Raw genomic sequence first — 19191 nt, forward strand, 5'->3', positions numbered from 1 at the left:
AAGTAGGCCAGGGGCTTTACTAAGACTTATTAAATGACTATGAACTATACTCATAAACCTTCTGACTTAGAGACAACTTGTTTAACTTAATATGCTAATGATGCTTTGGGAAAATAGAAATATTTTAATACTCCTTTGGCACTACAATTTTTTAACTTTTATTACAGAAAACGTCTAACGTACAAACAGAAGGAATGGTATAATGACCTCCCTCGCGTCCACCGTCTGGCCTCTACAATTACCAATACAGGGTCAAACTTTTTTCTCTACGGTCACCCACGTTCCCTTGGGTTATTTTGACAACTCAGATACAGTATCATTTCAACCACAAATACTTTGGTATGTATCTCTAACACAGCGTTTCTCAATAGGGAGCAATTGTCCCCCCCATAAGACATTTGGCAATATTTGGAGATATTTTTTGCTGTCCTTACTAAGGGGTGCTACTGGCATCTAGTGGGTAGAGGCGAGGGTTCCTGCTAATGCATGTCTTACAATGCAGAGAACAGCCCCATCAACAGAAAATTATCTCGTCGGAAATGTCAGTAGTACCAAGGGTGAGAAATCACACTCTTAACACTTAAAAAAAAAAAAAATCCCCAAACCATTATCACACCTAAAAAATAAATTTGAAATATCGACTATGCAGTCAGTGTTTACATTTCCCCAGACATCTTACAATTGCTTAAACGTTTCATATATGGGAGTCAGGTGCCAAACAAGATCCCCACATTACATCTATTAGTTGATAGGTCTCTTAAATCCCTTAATCTATGAATTCTCTCTTTTTCATGAGTCTTGTATTTGATATTGATCCTATAGAATTTCTATATTCTGGTGTTTCTTATTACATTGTTGTGGATCGGACTCAGTTTCAACCTTTTGGCAAAAATATTTCAGAATTCCTATTACAGCACATCAGGGATTTATCTTTTTGAGACGTAAAGTCTGATCATTAGGTTCAAATGTCAGCTTGACCCATTTGTTATAAAGTTTCCCATGAGCTTTTCATCATATATCACATGGATTCAGCAGCCACTGATAATGACTGACTAGATTTTTTATTTCATTAGGGGTTGCAAAATGGTGATATTCTATCATTCCTTCTTCATTTATCAGAATTTTTCTAAAAAGAATGTCCTATCATCAATTATTTGGTTACCTTGAAGACTATACAGGAAAGATGATGAATGCTGTTTCTCTCCCTTTATTTACCAGTTTTCAGAATAAGACTGTTCCCTAACATCTTCTAAAGTTGACCAATGAGGTTTTGTTTTTTTTCAATCACATGACTCCTAGATTTATTTTTAATAAATATTTATTTATTTTTGGCTGCATTGGGTCACAGGCTTTCTCTAGTTGCTGCGAGCGGGGCTACTCTTTGTTGCAGTGCGCGGGCTTCTCACTGTGGTGGCTTCTCTCGTTGCGGTGTGTGGGCTCTAGGCATGCAGGCTTCACTAGTTGCGGCTCGTGGGCTCCAGAGCGCAGGCTCAGCAGTTGTGGTGCACGGGCTTAGTTGCTCCATGGCATGTGGGATCTTCCCGGACCAGGGTTCAAACCCGTGTTCGAGCATTGGCAGGCGGACTCTCAGCCACTGCGCCACCAGGGAAGCCCTAGATTTTTGATATATTTGATGTCTTTCAATCCACTCACGGCAGATATACATATATTTTTTTAATTTTTAATTTTTTACATGCTCAAATTGTCCCCTCTTGGGCCAGTAGAAATACCTTCAGTGGTGACCCTTGAGTTCTTTTGTCATGACCCCAGTGTTCCAGCCACATCTTGTTACTTTTCTCACCCCAGTATTCTTTTATTTTAAATTAACCTTTACTGGAGTACAGTTGCTTTACAATGTTGTGTCAGTTTCTGCTATACAGCAAAATGAATTAGCTATACATATACATACACCCCCTCTTTTTTGGATTTCTTTCCCATTTAGGTCATCACAGTGCATTAAGTAGACTTCCCTGCGCTGTACAGTATGTTTTCATTAGTTGTCTGTTTTATACATAGTATCAATAGTATATGTGTGTCAGTCCCAACTTCCCAATTCCTCCCACCCCCATCACCCCAGAATCAGCTATTTCTCCAAGGAGCCCTGGTTACTTTTAGTGGGAAAGGGTATTTAGAGAATATAGTCTGGGTGCTAGGAGCCCTCATCACTATTAGGTTGGTCATTGTTTCTCACTGTTTTCAGTGGAGATAGTTTTTAAAGAACATTTCCTGAATTCATTATTTTCTTTTAATAAAATGCTTTTATCTTAATATATGCAGCTCTATGAAAGAAAAAAGTAATGATTAGTAGCATTTGCCAATTCCATGGTGTAAATACCTCCCCATAGCTGATTTCAAGCTTGACGCCATTGGTCACTGAATGTAGAGTTGGGAAAAGATGCTAACCAGCGGCTCTCATGAACTGGTGCTAAACTACTGATTTTATTCCAAGAATAATAGGGAGCAATTGATGGATTTTAAGAAGAGCAAGAAATGATCAGATTTGGGCCTTAGAAATGTGGAGCTGGATGGCGATAAGGAGTCAAAACTCAAGACAGGTTGTGCTAGCTATCTCCTGTTTGTCCCTCCAGATCCACCGTCTACCTTCCACTCTCTGTGTGCCCTGGGAAGCTGGCCTCATGGACTGCATCACTGTCTCCCTCTAGCTTCTGGTTGGGTTTGGCCAATGACAGGCACCACAAGGAAAATAAAGGTCTAAAATAAGGTGAGGTTAAGATTTATTCCTTCAGGTCACTGTGAATTGGCTGCCTCTCCCTACCAAAGGCCAGAGCTCCTATCAGGCTGCTCTCTCCAAATAAGCACCTTCTCCCTATTGCAGTAAGCAATCCCTCCCCAAGTCCCTTCAGGCCCAGAGTGCTAATGATTCCTGCTGTAACTAGGCCCGGGAGGTACTGCATTGTCCATAAACCCTGCCCTGTTTCTTTATTAACTTTTCTTCAAATTGCCAGTTTCAGTGTGCCATCTGTTTCCTGCTGGGACCCTGACTGATACACAGGTGGACCAATTAAGGTCTCAGTTAGTGAGAGATTTGGTGGCCTGAATTGGATGGTGGTTGTTAGAATGAAAAGAGGTAGGTAAATTCTAGAGATATTTAGGAAGCAGAGTTGATTTACTGGATGTTGGAAGAGTGGGCCCTTGTGGAACACTGGGCCAGCCAGTGCTCTGTAGGAAATATTCTATGATCAAGAGAGTTTAGGAAGTGCTGTATCCCACCATTCTACTTAGAAGTCAAAACACACATAAATGTATTAAAAAGCTTTGAGGGGACTTCCCTGGTGGTCCAGTGGTTAAGAATCCACCTTCCAATGCAGGGAATGTGGGTACGATCCCTGGTCAGGAAACTAAGATCCCACATGTCGTGGGGCAACTAAGCCCGCACACCACAACTACTGAGCTCGTGTGCTCTGGAGCCCGCCCGCTGCAACTGGAGAAGCCCACGTGTTGCAACGAAGAGCCCTCACGCCACAATGAAGACCCAGAGCAGCCAAAATTTTAAAAATAAAAATAAATAAAAATAAAAAAGCTTTGAGAAATCCCACAGCCAAGAGACCAGCTTAACTTTGTGCAGCCTAGCTTTCCCCAAATGTATTTGACTATGCAGTCCCACCCCTCCTACTTTTCAGGAAGCTCCTCTTAGCCATCTATGACACTCATGTTCCATGGAACACACTCTGTGAAATGCTGGAGAAAGAGGAGGCTAGAATAGAACCTGACTTTAAGCTCTCAATAACTGTTAAATATTACTTAGGAAACAAAAAATCAAAAATATTTATTTGTATATCACCTTTGCTAAAGAGTTTTGGATCCCATTCAACAATATGAGTTTGGTGAAATTATTTGTGAAACACTTTTGGCCTTAAATTGCAGTTATTCTAAAATTTGCCCTATTTTCTAGAAAATAAATTTGATATGATTACGTAAAAATATGTGCTTGCTAAACTTACTATATTGCTCACAGTCACTGGCCTTTGTCCCTGGAGAAACACATTCCCAGTTCCTGTAGGTACAGAGGCACTGAGATCTGGATGGTGAGGGGAAATCTGGAGGTAGGGGTTGAAAAGGCACACAATTGAAAGGATGATGTAACAGAAATTAAAGGATAATTCCTCTCATAAAAAGCCAACTCAGAAAGACTAGCTTCCAAAAATTAAAAGAACCAGTGCCCAAACACCCTTTTCCACTAAAAGAAAGCAGGACTGCTTGGAGAAGTGGCTGGATCTGGGGCTGGGAAGAAAAAGTACAAGATGGTCAGAATATCTTGTTGTGCCCCAAAAGAAAAAAACACTAAAAAATGGATGGGGGCATATTAAAAGGCCACAGAAGCCAGCTTAAAGGTTAAAGCTGGGATAATTTAAATATAAAAATAGTAATAGTAATGGATTATAACCTAATTGGATAAAATAAGAATTCATGAGCCCATTCTAATATAAACAAATAAATGGGGAAAAGGCAAGAATCATTAATGAGTGCTAAAACTAGTTGGGTGCAAGTTTATTGAGTACCAAAATATGCGGTCTCAGACTGTCTCCCTTCAAGAGTTGTATTGACTACTAATGGAAAAAATAGAAACTTTACAGTGGAGAAACCTGGCAGAGAGCATCTTAACTAAATGATCCAAACTTAACATCAGTAATAGGACAAGTTGACATCGTGTGCCTCCTGATTGATAAACTATGAATGCAACATTGCTCCTGTGCTATTCCTACCAAAAATGCATAATGTGAAACTAATCATGAGGACATACAAGACAAACCCTAATTAAGGGACATTCCACAAAATAACTGGCCTGTCACTTCAAAACTTTTCAAAGTCATGAAAGACACAAAAACTGAACAACTGTTCCAGATTAAAGGATACTAAAGAGACATGACAACTGAATATTGGGAGTGATCCTAGATTTTCTTTTGCCATAATATTATATTGGGACAGTTTGCAAAATTTTTAAATAATATCTGCAGATTAGATAACAGTGCTATATCAAAGATTATTTCCTGATTTGGTAATTATACTGTGGTTATGTAAGAGAATACCCTTGTTTTTATGAAATAAACACTGAAATATTTAGGGATAAAGGGGCATCATATCAACTTACTCTCAAATGGTTTAGAAAAAACGAACATATATAGAGAGAAAGAAATAATAAAGCAAGTGCAGTAAAATGTTAATATTTGGGAATCTGGGTAAAGAGTATATGGGAATTCTTTTTTTTTTTTTAATAAATTTATTTTATTTATTTATTTTTGGCTGCGTTGGGTCTTCGTTGCTGTGCGCGGGCTTTCTTTAGTTGCAGTGAGCGGGGGCTACTCTTCATCGCAGTGTGCGGGCCTCTCACTATCGTGGCCTCTCTTGTTGCGGAGCACAGGCTCCAGACGTGCAGGCTCAGTAGTTGTGGCGCACAGGCTTAGTTGCTCCGTGGCATGTGGGATCTTCCCGGACCAGGGCTCGAACCCGTGTCCCCTGCATTAGCAGGCTGATTCTTAACCACTGCGCCACCAGGGAAGCCCAGGAATTCTTTACATATCTGCAACTTTTCTGTGACTCTGAAATTATGAAAACATTAAAAGTTAAAAAAAAAAAAAAGGAAAAAAAAAGAAATGAGGATCTTTACCGAAGTGCATCAGGAATTGGCTGCAAGAAATGGAAAACAGACTTCCAGTGATTTAAACAAATAGGGTTATCTTTGTTTCACATAAGTCTAGAAGAAAACAGTTGCAAGTATTTGTTTAGCTACTCACAATACTAACACTGATCAGGTTGTTTTCTATCTTTCTGAATACTCAATTTGTTCTTATGCTTTCTCTTTTCATGGTTGCAAGAAGGCTCCATAGCTCCAGGCAGCATGTCTGTATTCAAAGTATAAAGGAGAAAGGGGCTAGCTGCAGCTAAATATGTCCCTTTTATCTGAAAACCAAAGTTTTCTGGGAAGCTTTCCAATTGGCTTTTCCTTAAGTCTCAATAACCAAGCTGGTCATGTGGCCAGGCCCATCTGTGAGGGAGCCCTGGAAGTGGCATCTGCCTTTCTGGTCTCTGTGAAAGAAGAGTGGAGGGAGGGTTTGCCATACCAAGAAGTCGATTACTTTCCATTTGAAAACCATAGCCCATAGTAATTCTTTGATTCACTCTGATTTCATTCTTAATGGCAGCATTTCCTAAGGTTTGACCCATAAACCACCTGTATAAAAATCACCTTCTGTGATTTTGATCTTCTATGGGCCCTGAGCATTCCTGGACATTCTGACTGGTTATGCCACAAATACAAAGCTCTGATCATTCTTTACTGGGGCATTTCTCAGGGTTGTGTTTGCAGCAAGCAACTTTGAGGGATGAGGCAATGCCTTCTGAATCAAAGAGCAGTTTGGTTCCTCTCTTGTGACAGAAGCCACTGCATGTGTAGGCGTCCATCTGGGCCCTTCTGCATCACCCCTGTGGGACTTGGTGGGCAAGAGGAATTGACACAAAAATGATGCTCATGCTGTTTGCTGTGCAGTGTCTCTGACCCAGGCATCTCATGCCTCCTGCCAGCATCCATGAAGTAGTAACAGGTTAATGTACTAGTTTGTAAGTAGGGTAAAATCCCAGCCTGAAAGGGTAAACTCTACCACAGGCAAAGTTAATAAGGAAGCTTGACTATCTCTGGCTGGGCTCTGGGGGCGGGGGTGGGAAGCCCCTTGCAAAGCCAAAAACTTGGCCCTACATGGGTTTAGGGGCTGAATTTATGGTCTCTATGTAATAAAATTCCCAGGTCTAGTAATTGATTCCCATGCAGCTCATGGAACAAAGCAAAACAACATTTGAGTCATATTCCCACTACCCAGGATACCCATGGGGTAAGATAATTGAACCTTCCTAAAGATGAAAGCATAGTTAAAAACATTAGGAAACAATCCATCATAAATAAGAGCCAGCAAATACAACAAACAGGATTAGAGCTCCCCAAACTTGAAATAATAGAACTACATGCTGAAAGGAAGTATAAAATTAGTATAACTAAAGGCAAAAAAAGAAGGAATAAAAAGATAAGAAAAGAACAGGACTCTGAGTAAAGAGTAGGCAGATTTGAAAAAGAACTAAATGGAGTTTGTAGATGGGAAAACAGTCCTTGAGGAAGAAAAAACTCAATGGATAGGTTAAACAGCAGATTAGACATGGCTGAAAAGAGAAGTTAGTAAAGTGGAAGATAGATCTGATGAAATTACCTAGAATGTAGCACACACACACAAAAAGAGTAGACAAATATAAAAGGGAGGTAAAAAGACATGAAGGATAGAATGGAAATGTTTAATATGCATCTAACTGAACTTCTACAGGGAAAGAACAAATAATGGAGAAGAAGCAATATTTAAAGAGATTTTAGAAAAATTTCTGGAACACTTGGAAGACATGTAGCAGGGTCTTCCAGTTGTTCTTCAGTATCTGTTTTCCTGGCATCTAAAAGTAATGGTCCTCAAAGTGAGGTCCCAGAGCAGGCAGCATCAGCATCACCTGAGAACTTGTTAAAAATGCAAATTCTGGGCTTCCTTGGTGGCGCAGTGGTTGAGAATCCACCTGCCAATGCAGGGGACACAGGTTCGATCCCTGGTCCGGGAAGATCCCACATGCTGCAGAGCAACTAAGCCCGTGCACCACAACTACTGAGCCTGTGCTCTAGAGCCTGCGAGCCACAACTACTGAGCCCACATACTGCAACTACTGAAGCCCGTGCGCCTAGAGCCCGTGCTCTGCAACAAGAGAAGCCACCACAGTGAGAAGCCCACACACCGCAACAAAGGGTAGCCCCCGCTCGCTGCAACTAGAGAAAGCCTGCGTGCAGCAACAAAGACCCAACGTAGCCAAAAATAAATAAATTAAATAAATAAATTTATATTAAATAAATGCAAATTCTCCCCACCATCCAAGACATACTGAGTCAGAAACTCAGAGGTTTCTGAGCTCAGAAGAATTTGAGCCTCAGAAGGTGCTCAGCAATCTGTGTTTTAAGAAGCTCCCCAGTGATTCTGATGAATGCTAAAGTTTGAGAACCACTGTTCCATCATAATAGAATCCTGATTTTTAGTTGGACACGTCTACCTTGTATCTAGGTATGGCCATGTAACTAAGTTCTGTTCAATGGAATGGATATAAAAGGAAGTTCATGTAGCAGCTTATGAGAACCTTCCTTAAAGAGACAGAATGCATGTGCCCTTCTCCCTTTCTTTTCACCCTCCTGTGTATTGCTGCTTAGCGTGGAGATACTACCATCTTGTATCATGAAGGTGAGGGTGTGAATGGCAGAGCAACAGGATAGTACCTTGACTTTTACACAAGAGAGAAATAAATTTTCGTATTGTTTAAGGTTACTTTTTGGGAGGTTTTCTGTTACAGCTAAATCTAATTCTAAATGATATAGGTATTCAGATTGAAATATACTGAGTTCCAAACAAGATAAACAAAACAAAAAATCCATATCTTGACATATTGTTACAAAACTGCAAAGTAACCAAGGAGAGGAGACAGATTATCTACAAAGGAACAGAAATTAAGCTAAGAGCAACAGCAACAAAAGAGACCAGAAGACCAAAAGAAAAACAACTCTTAAGTTCTGAGTTTGACCTGAAAATAACTGATACTCACAGATAATGAGCAATTCTCTTACAATCTTTATTTTTTTATTTTATTTTTTGGTTGTGTTGGGTCTTTGTTGCTGCACACAGGCTTTCCCTAGTTGTGGTGAGCAGGGGTTACTCTTTGTTGCGGTGCGAGGCCTTCTCATTGCAGTGGCTTCTCTTGTTGCGGAGCACGGGCTCTATGAGCACGGGCTTCAGTAGTTGCAGCACACAGGCTCAGTAGTTGCGGCATGCGGGACCTAGGGCGCATGGGCTTCAGTAGTTGTGGTGTGTGGGCTCAGTAGTTGTGGCGCACAGACTTAGTTGCTCCGTGGCATGTGGGATCTTGCCAGACCAGGGATCGAAACTGTGTCCCCTGCATTGGCAGGCGGATTCTTAACCGCTGCACCACCAGGGAAGTCCTACAATCTCTATGAAGAATGAAGAGGTATGAGAACAACTTAGACAACCAGGGGTCAGCAAACTATAGTCAATGGGCCAAATCTGTCCCACTGTCTGCTGTTGTAAATAAAGTTTTATTAGAATTCAGCCACGTCCATTTATTTATGTGTTGTCTATGGCTGCTTTCATGATACAATGGCAAAGGTGAGGAGTTACAAGGCGACAAGACCAGATGACCTGCAAAACCTAAAATGTTTACTATCTGGCCCTTTACAGCAAAAAGTTTACCAATCCCTGACTTAGACAAATGATACATCTCAGTGAGTGTGGATTCCCAGTTCCCTTCTATTCCTCTTAGGGGATGCTCAGATGGCGGTAGCAATGGTCAACAGGCCTGAAGAGCTTCAATATAAAGCTCCCAGTTTTAAATTCTACTCCTGCCAGAGCAGCCATATCAGCGCTTGGAAACAACTTAGGTTACGGTAGCACATAGGGAAATAATTTTGCCACTCTGCAAGCCAGGTCACTTGGGTCCTGATTCTGGGTCCAGGTTCATGGTCCTGAAATTCTTAGCGTGTCCAACTTATGCAATCTCTCCTTGCCTGTGCCTTTACTTTTAACTTTTTTTTTTAAAACCCTCCCAGCACTTATACGTATAACTTTTAAGTTTTGTCCAGCTAGGGGCTTTCCCGTAGCAGGCCTAGCCATGCCCCCCTCCCCCCATCCCATGGACCAATGGTAACTGACAAAGCAGAACATAAAAAGCTGAAACCAAAGTGCCTGAGAACCAGGGGAAAGGGGAAAAGCTAATAAGAAGCAAGATGATTTACACCAAAGAACTTCAGAAAGAGGACTAGAGGCACCAGAAGAGGGGAGGGATAGAGCTGAAAATACAAATGTTGGTCAAAAGTGTATACGAGGAGCAGTTAGACACCCAGATCCCCTCCCCAACTGCTCAAAGCAACCTGATGACTCCTTTCCACCAGGAGTGTAGACAGGAGGTTAACTCTGGGGAAGCAGAGCCAGAGATGTTCTGGACTCAGGGTGAGGCAAAGAAAAAGCTAGAGTGAGGTGCTGTCTGAAAACAAAGAGAGTAACAGCAAGTCAACACATCAAATAGTGAGACCCTTAGCTCTTTTTTCTTCCCACATGACTCTCAGAATGCCAGCAGTTTATTTATACTCCTGGATAGTCAACTGGAAGATTCTTTAGGCAGGAGAAACTGACCTGCCCAAGAGAAAAAACAAAACAAAACAAATTTTAAAAACTCCCCAGGGACTTCCCTGGTGGCGAAGTGGTTAAGAATCTGCCTGCCAATGCAGGGGATGTGGGTTCATGCCCTGGTCTGGGAAGATCCCACATGCCGCGGAGCAACCAAGCCCGTACACCACAGCTGCTGAGCCTGTGCTCTAGAGCCTGTGAGCCACAACTACTGAGCCCACATGCCACAACTACTGAAGCCCACGCTCCTGGAGCCCATGCTCCACAACAAGAGAAACCACCACAATGAGAAGCCCGCGCACTGCAATAAAGAGTGGCCCCCGCTTGCCGCACCTAGAAAAAGCCCGTGCGCAGCAATGAAGACCCAATGCAGCCAAAAATAAATAAATAAATAAATTTTAAAAAATAAAAATAATTGATATTTGTACCATCTTTCTTTTTTCTGATTTTACTAGTAATACATACTTGTCTTTAGAATTGCACATAATTTAGAAATGTGTAAAGTGTAAGGTAAGTTTCTCAGTAGTCCCTACATCCCCAAAGACAACTGTTGTTAACCATATCTTGATATGTTTACAAAATTTTTTCTATTTAAGTATAACAGGTACTGGTTTGGTTGCTGTAACAAAGGCCAAAACAACAGGGCTTTAAACAAAACCAATGGTTATCTCTCAGTGATGTTATAGTCTAGAAGCAGTTTAGAGCTAACATTGTGGTTCCCCAGGGCTGGGAACCCAGGTGCCTTTGCTACCATCGTTCTGTCATTCTGAACACATAGTTTTCCTCTAATGGTCTAAGATAGCTGCTCTTGATCTAGTTACCACATCCATATTCCAGCCAGTGAGAAGAAGAGGAAAAAGGCCATTCTCCTTTACATTTAAGGGCATGATCCCAAAGTTGCCTATATTTCTTCTGCTAACATCTGTTGGGTGGAACACAGTCACATGACCATACCTAGTTGCAAGGGAGAATGGGAAATGTAGTCTTTAGCTGACTTTAGCTGGGCAGTGAAGCACCCAGCTAAAGCTCAGTATTTCTTTTAATAAAGGAAGGAGGGAAGAATGAATATTGGGAGACAATCAGCAATCTCTGCTACAGAATATATAAAAATATTTATTTAAAAACATTTTAATTTCCAGAAACAAGGAATCTATACATATTTAGTGTCTCTGTCTTAATTATGAATGGAGTCAGGATCACCAGAGGTTTGAGGAAAGCCTCTAGAGGGAGACCAAAGTGAACAAACTGAAAAACTCAGACAAAACAGAGACAGACAATACAAGGAGTAGAAGAAAATGTAAAAACAGAAATAACCTATAATTAATAGTGCACCCATGAAATGAGTACAGGATGCTATTTTTAAAAATTTCAGAAATCAGGAAAGAGCATTCAGAAATTAAAAATACACTAACAGAAATAAAAGTTTAACAGAAGGGTTGAAAGACAAAGTTGAGAAAATTTAGCAGGAAATAGAACAACAACAAAAGACAGAAATAGAAAATAGGAGAGAAAAGATGAGAAAATTAGAAGAGCAATCTAGGAGATCCATTAACTGACCAACAGAATTTCCAGAAAGAAAGAACATAAAGAAAATAAAGAGAAGAAAATTATCAAAAAGATAAGACAATTTCCCAGAACTAAAGGGCATGAGTGTCCAGGTTCCACACACATACCTAATGCCAGTGCAATGAACAACAAACAACAAAATCCCCACACCAAGGCACAGCATCATAAAATATCAGAACACGAAGCCTTCAGAGAATGGGGGGCAGGGGGAATGAAAATAAATAAACAATAACAGCCCTCAAAAAAACCAGGTCATCTACAAAGGAAAGGGAAACAGAATGTGAGTGGCCTTCCCAATAGCAACACTGGACGTGAGAAAACAGTGAAGCAATGCATTCAAAGAACTAAATGAAAAGGATTTCCGATGAAGAAGACTATTCTTAGCCAAAATATCAATTAAGTCTGAGGGAAAAATAAAAACATCTGCATACACACAAATTCTCAAGGATTTTATCTTTTATGTATTCTTTCTTTCTCAGGAAACTATTGGAGAATGTCCTCCACTAACATGAAGCAGTACACGGAGCAAGAGGACAACTTGGGACACAGGAGGCAGAGGTCAGAAGACAGCAGATGAAGGGAACCCTCAGGATGATGGTGAGGTCAGCCAGCAGATAGCAGCGCAGCAGGCCTGGAGAGCAACCAGTCCAGGATGGAGCAGGAAGGTAAAGTGCTCTAGGAGAGAAGTTCCCCCCAAAACTGATCATTCATGGGTTCAGTAATGTCTTTCACAATTCTGGGAACTTTTTAGAAAGAAGACCAGAGGCACCAGAAGAGGGGAGGAACAGGGCTGAAAATCCAAATACTATAAATCAGAGTTTGGGAAAGCATTTCTAACGAGTTGAGAGACATCTAAGCAAATAAAAAACAAAGGCAGTTTTTAACTCAGAAAAGTTGTATAAAAATGGAACTATAGTACACTGTGTAAACACTTAATATTGACTTACCAAGAATTATCATATAACTACATTGAAAGAATGGGAGCAGGGAAAATCATATTTTTGTTGGGGGGGCACAAAAGAGCCAAAGCATCCTTTCCCATAATAGAAAATGAATAGTCAACATCTAAAACTGAAAAATAATCACAAAACAGCAGGAAAAACTTATTACAGTGGGATTGGGCATTACTTCTTTTTAAAATTGTATGCCTTGTAAAACAATTGTTTAAAAAATCCACATGTATTTATTTGATTAAAAAATTAAATGGAAAAAGATTAGATTAACCATAATAAGAACAGAAGTAGGATGACTATCTTCCAAATTAGATAACGGAAACATGGAAATAAAAAAGTCATTCAGTGCAATAGAATTCGATATGATAGATCCTTGCATTGGTGAATTGGTGGATGAAAATGGAGGATTTAGCTCAACACCCATTCCAGTGTCCTCCTGTGCCTTCCTATACTTCAGAAGCTGAAAGGCTACATTTCCTAGATGTTATTGCAGCTAGAATTCTGGATGCAATTTTGGCACTTCCAAGCCAATTTTCTCTCTTACTGGATTTGTAAGGTGGAAGTGAAGCTGAGACTGTGTATGTGCTGTTTCTATTGGTGAGGACTGTCAGATTTTTCTACAGTGGCTTCTTCTCATATGGTTCAGGAGGTGGCAAGTGTAGTGACAGCTCTCCAATTCAGTAGGTGGCTTCCAGATTTTAGAAGAGGCAGTGGCTCTTTTGGTGGCCTGGTTCTGCAGCATGTCTCTCAAGGTCATTTCTGAACCGTTCAACCTGGAGTCTGCTTCCTCAGCCCTCCAAACAAGTCCTTAAGCCATTTTATACCCTATACCCTTTTATACTTAAACTATCTAGAATGAATTCTGTTCTCTGAAACTGAACCCAATGTAACAGGAAAGCGGAAAATAAAATATAAAGAAAAAGCATGGTAGATGGCACAAAATAAAACAGAAGAAATAAATCCAATTATACTTAATAAAACAAGCTAACCTCTAGCTAATAGAGATATGTTCTCATATTAAATTTTCTAAAAAAAATCTATGAGACATATGAAAAATACAATGAAATACTACACAGTAATTAAAACAAATGAATCAACGCAAATGAATTTCAAAAACAATAGTAAATGAAAAAGGTTGCAAAAGGTTATTAAGCATGATGTTTAAAGCCAAATTTGGTATTTCATATGCAGTTGGTGGAGCCATACATCGTATATAGTAAAAGTGTAAAAACATGAATGTGAGTGATACGTACCAACTTGAGCCCGGTGACAATCTCTAGGGAGGAAGGAGAAAGAATAAGGGTCGGGTTTTACTTCTGTCTAATTTTCTATTTCTTTAATAAATACCAAGTAACTGAAGCAAAATGTTTTGATACATTTAATCTTGATAGTGGAGGGCGTAGGTGTCGCTAACATCATTTTCTGCACTCTTCTGCGTGTCCCTAATAGTTCTTAACTTACAAAACGCAGACGCATTCTCAGAGCCGTCCAGGACATCTTTACACACAGCCACATCTATACGGAGAGGAGCTTCTGGGCTGCAAGAGAGGGAGAAAACCATTGAGGCTGAGAAGCTAGTTATAAACGGGGAGTTGACGTCTGACTGGAGCTGGAGTCTGCAGAGGCCACGGATGCTCAGAAAGAGCCTGGAAAAGGGGCCGGGGCCGAGGAGCGAGGAGGGTGCCCCCGGCTCAAGTTCGGGCAACCCGGGAGATGGTTTTAGAAACTGAGATCCCGATTTAGTAACTTTTTTCTTGGGTGGGCCTGAGCGGACTGTCAGCGACACAAATCGAGGGAGGAAGCGGGCTGGGAGGCGGAGGACGGAGGGAAGACGTTAGGCCCCAGAGTGTGGGAACTGAGGGAGAGGATTGCTCAAGCGTAGGTCGCCCCGTTTTCACCCCCTGAAGGAAATCAGCATAACTGGAGGGAAGACGGGCGAGAAGGATGTTAAAACTGTTCTAAAATTGTAACGTAAATCCAAAGGCCAGGACGTCCCTACGAGGGACCGTTTTGGTAAAATGGTACCCTAGCTGCTCCCTCACGTCGGATGCGTTTTGCTCTGCTGACGGGGTTTCCTCGGTGTCTGCGTGGCGGGTCGCGAGCCCGGCTCGGGACGCCGGGGAAAGCCCTCCGGTGGCTGGCGCGGAGCCGGGTCTGGGCCGGGCGGCGGGCGGGCCGCGCCGAGGGCGGAGCCGGGCGCGCGGGGGCGGACCTCGGCGCGCTCCCGGCCGCTCGCTGGCGGTGGGGCCGCGGCGGCTCCTCTGCCGGGTCGCGCCGGAGGACGGGCTTCGGGCGGCGGCCGGGGCGGCCTGCGGACGGACGGGTGGGCCGAGTCGCAGGGCCCGCGCCCGCCGTCTCCCCCCTCCTGCCGGCGCCGGGCCCGCGCCATGGCCGCCTCGCCGGGCTCGGGCAGCGCCAACCCGCGGAAGTTCAGTGAGAAGATCGCGCTGCACACGCAGCGGCAGGCCGAGGAGACGCGGGCCTTCGAGCAGCTCATGACCGACCTCACCCTGTCGCGGGTGAGGGCCCGGGCCGGCGCGGGCGGGCGGCCACGGCCGCGGGCGGGCCCCGCGCGGCGGGTGAGAGGTCGCGGGGCCGAGGCGACGGCGGGGCCGGGCGGGGTCGCGCCCGCGGAGTGGAACCCGGGAGCGGGGCCGGCGCGGCCGCGGCCTCGGCGCTTGCCCGCCTTCCGACACCCGCTGGCGGTTTGCTGTTGCCGCGGAGGTGGGAGGGTCGCGGGGCAGTGTGTACGGGGAGATGGGAAGGGGCCGAGCCCGGGAAGGCGGGCCGCCGAGTGAGGGCGGCCTAAGGGGGAGGGTGACCGGGAGCCCGGGGAGGAAATCACAAACAGCTCGGAGGCGGGCGGTGCGGCTTCTCACTGCTCCGAACATCCACCGCCCGCGAGTCCTCCCGACTGCTCGGCGTGGAGGGCCCGAGGCTCCCACCCGCTCCTTCGGGAGAGCTCCGCGCACCAGTGAATCCAGGGCCGGCCCCGGGCTGGTTTGGGGTCTGTCTGGGTATCGAGATGTGATTCCATGTCGAGTGTGGGGCTTTGCTACTCTTCCTCCATGGAGGTGCTGTATCGGTGCGGTTTACTGACTTCAGCCCCGATGGTTCATGAGAACTGGGAAGGTGTACAGCGTTGCTGGTGACGGAGGAGGGTCCAGGAGGAATAAGGCGCCAGCCGGGACAAACACCCGGCGAGGTTAGGTAACTGTCGAGGGAGGCAGTGGAGGATGGAGAGCCAACAGGAGTGTCCGCGCAGAACTGCAGAGAAGGAGGGTCAGCGTGAGCGGGGCAGGCAGGCCTTGAGGATCCTGAATGCTGACCTTGAAGGACCGTCAGGAGGATGGGGGAGGATGTACAGAAGCGGGGGCGGGGTTGGGGGCAGCCTGAAGGAGAATTGAGAGCCGAGTCGCAAACTGGTGGCCCCTGGCTCGCTGAGCTGCAGACGCGATATTTTTTGGCCATTGGTGCTTGGGAAAACTTCTGGAGTCTGTTGCCAGAATTGGGAGATTTTTCATAGAAATCAAAGTTGGAGATTTTAGTGTACAATCAAAATTTCGTTCTTTCTCTCTATTTTAAAAATATATTTATATACATTTAAAATTGGGAGACCCGATAACACTCATCCTGATTTCCCATGTGACAGCCAACTGGCTGGAGCTGGGTGATGGCTGCCCCCTCAAATGGAGCATGTATTCTCTGGTTGGCCACAGTTCACCCCACACCCTGTCATGATCCCCCACTCCTGAGGCTAGGTGTCACTTGCCATTTATCATATTTTTTCCCCCACCCCCGTATCATATTTTTGATGGTGTTTTCTTTTAGCGAGGTTAAGGAGAAAGTGAAATATCTCTTGTACTTACATTTCTATCATGATGAGAAGAAATATATATAGATAGTGCTAAACCCTATAGCTCAGATTCTCTTGAGTTTAGCAAGCCTGATCAACTCTGCCCCATATGATAACTCAATTCAGCCACCACTTTTCTCTATTCTAATTGCTATAAAATTATGATGTCATTTTGTCCCTCACCTTGTACAGGGCATTATTTACATGTTAATTCTGCCTATGTTCTTTTCTACTCTCTACCAATTGCAAGTAAAATAATAAATACTACTTGGCTCCACGGTGTTCATAAACACAAAGGCAAGCGATAACACTGAATTTGCCTAGTAATGTTTGCTTATTTAAAATTTTAAGGGTAACTTTCATAATGAAATTATAAAACTGAAACACTTCTTGTAGAGAACTCGTAGATCCCCAAGCGTATGTCTGAACCTCCAAGGGTCCAAAGATCTCAGATGGAGAAGAATCTATCCAGTTCATTATTGATAACCAGATGGCAGATATACTGATTTTCCATTACTAGCCCATGGTGGGCATGCTTATAAATGGAACAGACATCGCTAATCAATCTAGGTACTCTTTCCTTTCTGAGTCTGTGTTGGGCTTCGACTCTTTCTCCATATAATCAGAGTCAGTCCTTCAGAGTTGGAGTTAAATCCTATTTGTTTAGTTGGTGGGATAGATTAGATTATGGAGAATTTTTCACTCTAGCTTTAGGGGTTCAGCCTTACCTGGAAGCAATGGAAAATTTTTGAGAAGAGAATGCTAGGAGGATCAGTTCAATGGTGGTACCTGGAATGATAAGGAGAGGGAAAAAAGTGGAGGCAGATATGCCTGGTAAGAGACTGTTCCTTTGTTCATTCATTAATTTGTTGGTACTTGAGTCCCCAGTGGGGGGTGTAGGGGTGGGGGGAGGTGAAGATGTGGTACCTTGCTTCAAAGATCTTATTAATTTGTCTAGCAAATACTTTTTGAGTCTCTAGTGTGTGCTGGGGGTTAGGATGGACACTGGGGATATAGTAGTGTCTCGTCATAGATTTTAGGGTTTAATGGGGAAGACATTCATTTGACAAGTCAGGACACATTTTGATGAATAGTATGAAAGGGGAACAGTTGGGAGTGTATGGTAGGGAGTCCTCACCTCTTCTAGTGGCGTAAAGGGTTAGTGGGAGTGGGGAAGGCATGTGAGGGTATATGCTCCTGTGTTGAGGGAGGGTGAGTGTTTTAGGCACAGGGGACAGGTTCAGCAAGGGGATGAGGAGGGTAATTTGAGATGAGGCATTCATGGGGATTTGGGACTTGATCCTAAGGACAATGGAAAGTCATTGAAGGGGTTGAACCAGGGGAGATTTGCATTTTGAAAGAATGCCTCTAGCTCCAGAATGTAGGATAGATCGGAGGAGGAGGTAGCAGGGAAATCCTTTGGAGTCTAGGAGATGTGATGGTGGCATTGGCAAGGGTGGTAGCAACAGGGAGGCAGAGAGGTGAACAGACTGATACTTAGGAAGTAGAAAGGACCAGACTTGGTGAATGGATGAGGGAGGTGAAGGAGAGGGAGGACTCAGGATGATCCCCAGCTTTTGGACTTGAGCCATGTCAGGGTATCCTCCGCTAAGAGAGGGAGCACTGGCAGGAGCAAGGCGGGAGCTGACTCAGTGTCAGGAGAGGCTGAGCTTGAGGTGCCTGTGAGGCATTTAAGTAGAGATGGGCCAGCAGATAGTTGTATATATGGTCCTGGAGCTCAGTAGAGAAGTCTAGGCTAGTGGGAATCTTTGGTGTGTAGCAGCAGGAGTAGATTCTGCTGCCTAGGAAGAATTTCTAGAAAAGATCTTAGAAATTGGTGGCCTAAATTCTAATTTGGCCCTCTGATTTTTTTTTTTTTTTTCAATTAGGGCCAACAGTGAATATTGTGATTTTACATTAAAATCTGGACTCTGTCTTCTTTTGAAAAAAGAGATCATCTAATAACACTTACCCTACATTTCCGCATGGCAGCGATTGCCTGGAGTTGAATAGCCGCTGCCCCCCTTAGACAGGGCACGGGTGTGTCCTTCAGTTTGCCACAGTCCCTGTCACTTCCTATGGTTTCCTCACAGTGATTCTAGGCCTCTTCGCTTACTTATCTTCCATACTTGGCACCCGTAGGCTTTTGAGTTTGTAACCCATGCTATACATAGAGTGAAACATGGAAAGGGCCTAGGAGAAGCCCAAGGAGCTCCACCATTTAGAGGGGAGGTAGAGGAGGAGGAGCCAGCAAAGAAGACTGAAGAGCAACCAGAGAGCTAGGAGGAGAGCCAGGAGGATTATGGTTAAGAGGAGGGGATGTGGACCAGCCGAGCCCCGTGCTGCTGACTTGGTCTGATGTGATAAGGACGCGTTCTTTGGTCCAGTCATGTGGAGGTCGTTGGTAACCTTGGTGAGAGCCACCGTGTCCACAGTGTGCTGGGTGGAAGGGAGGTTGTGAGGCACTGAGGCCTTGAATGGAGGAAGTGGGACAGGGTTGGGAACTTGTTCAAGAAGTTTGGCTTTGAAGGACAACTGGTAGTGTTGAGAAACCACACGATCAATAGCACATCAACCTGGAGTGTTAATTTTG

At 43.7% G+C, this 19191-nt stretch overlaps 1 protein-coding gene and 1 long non-coding RNA gene across 3 annotated transcripts in view; one reads left to right on the forward strand and one right to left on the reverse strand.

Moving 5' to 3' along the window:
* Positions 1-5333: 5333 nt before the first annotated feature.
* Positions 5334-14908, reverse strand: LOC133084938 (uncharacterized). The gene is made up of 3 exons (XR_009699492.1): positions 14785-14908; positions 14204-14280; positions 5334-5558 (listed from the first exon to the last, which is right to left on the reverse strand). It is a non-coding gene; the product is annotated as an uncharacterized LOC133084938 (long non-coding RNA).
* A 70-nt stretch (positions 14909-14978) lies between these two features.
* CRTC3 (CREB regulated transcription coactivator 3) overlaps positions 14979-19191 on the forward strand; it is a 106562-nt gene continuing 102349 nt past the window's right edge. For both annotated transcript variants that reach the window (XM_061179900.1, XM_061179902.1), the window contains exon 1: positions 14979-15261. In XM_061179900.1, coding sequence (XP_061035883.1) covers positions 15130-15261 — 132 coding nt within the window. In that variant the 5' untranslated portion in view covers positions 14979-15129. The remainder of the gene's footprint in view (positions 15262-19191) is intronic.

Source organism: Eubalaena glacialis, chromosome 2 (assembly GCF_028564815.1).
Source record: "Eubalaena glacialis isolate mEubGla1 chromosome 2, mEubGla1.1.hap2.+ XY, whole genome shotgun sequence".
NCBI classification, from domain to species: Eukaryota; Metazoa; Chordata; class Mammalia; order Artiodactyla; family Balaenidae; genus Eubalaena; species Eubalaena glacialis.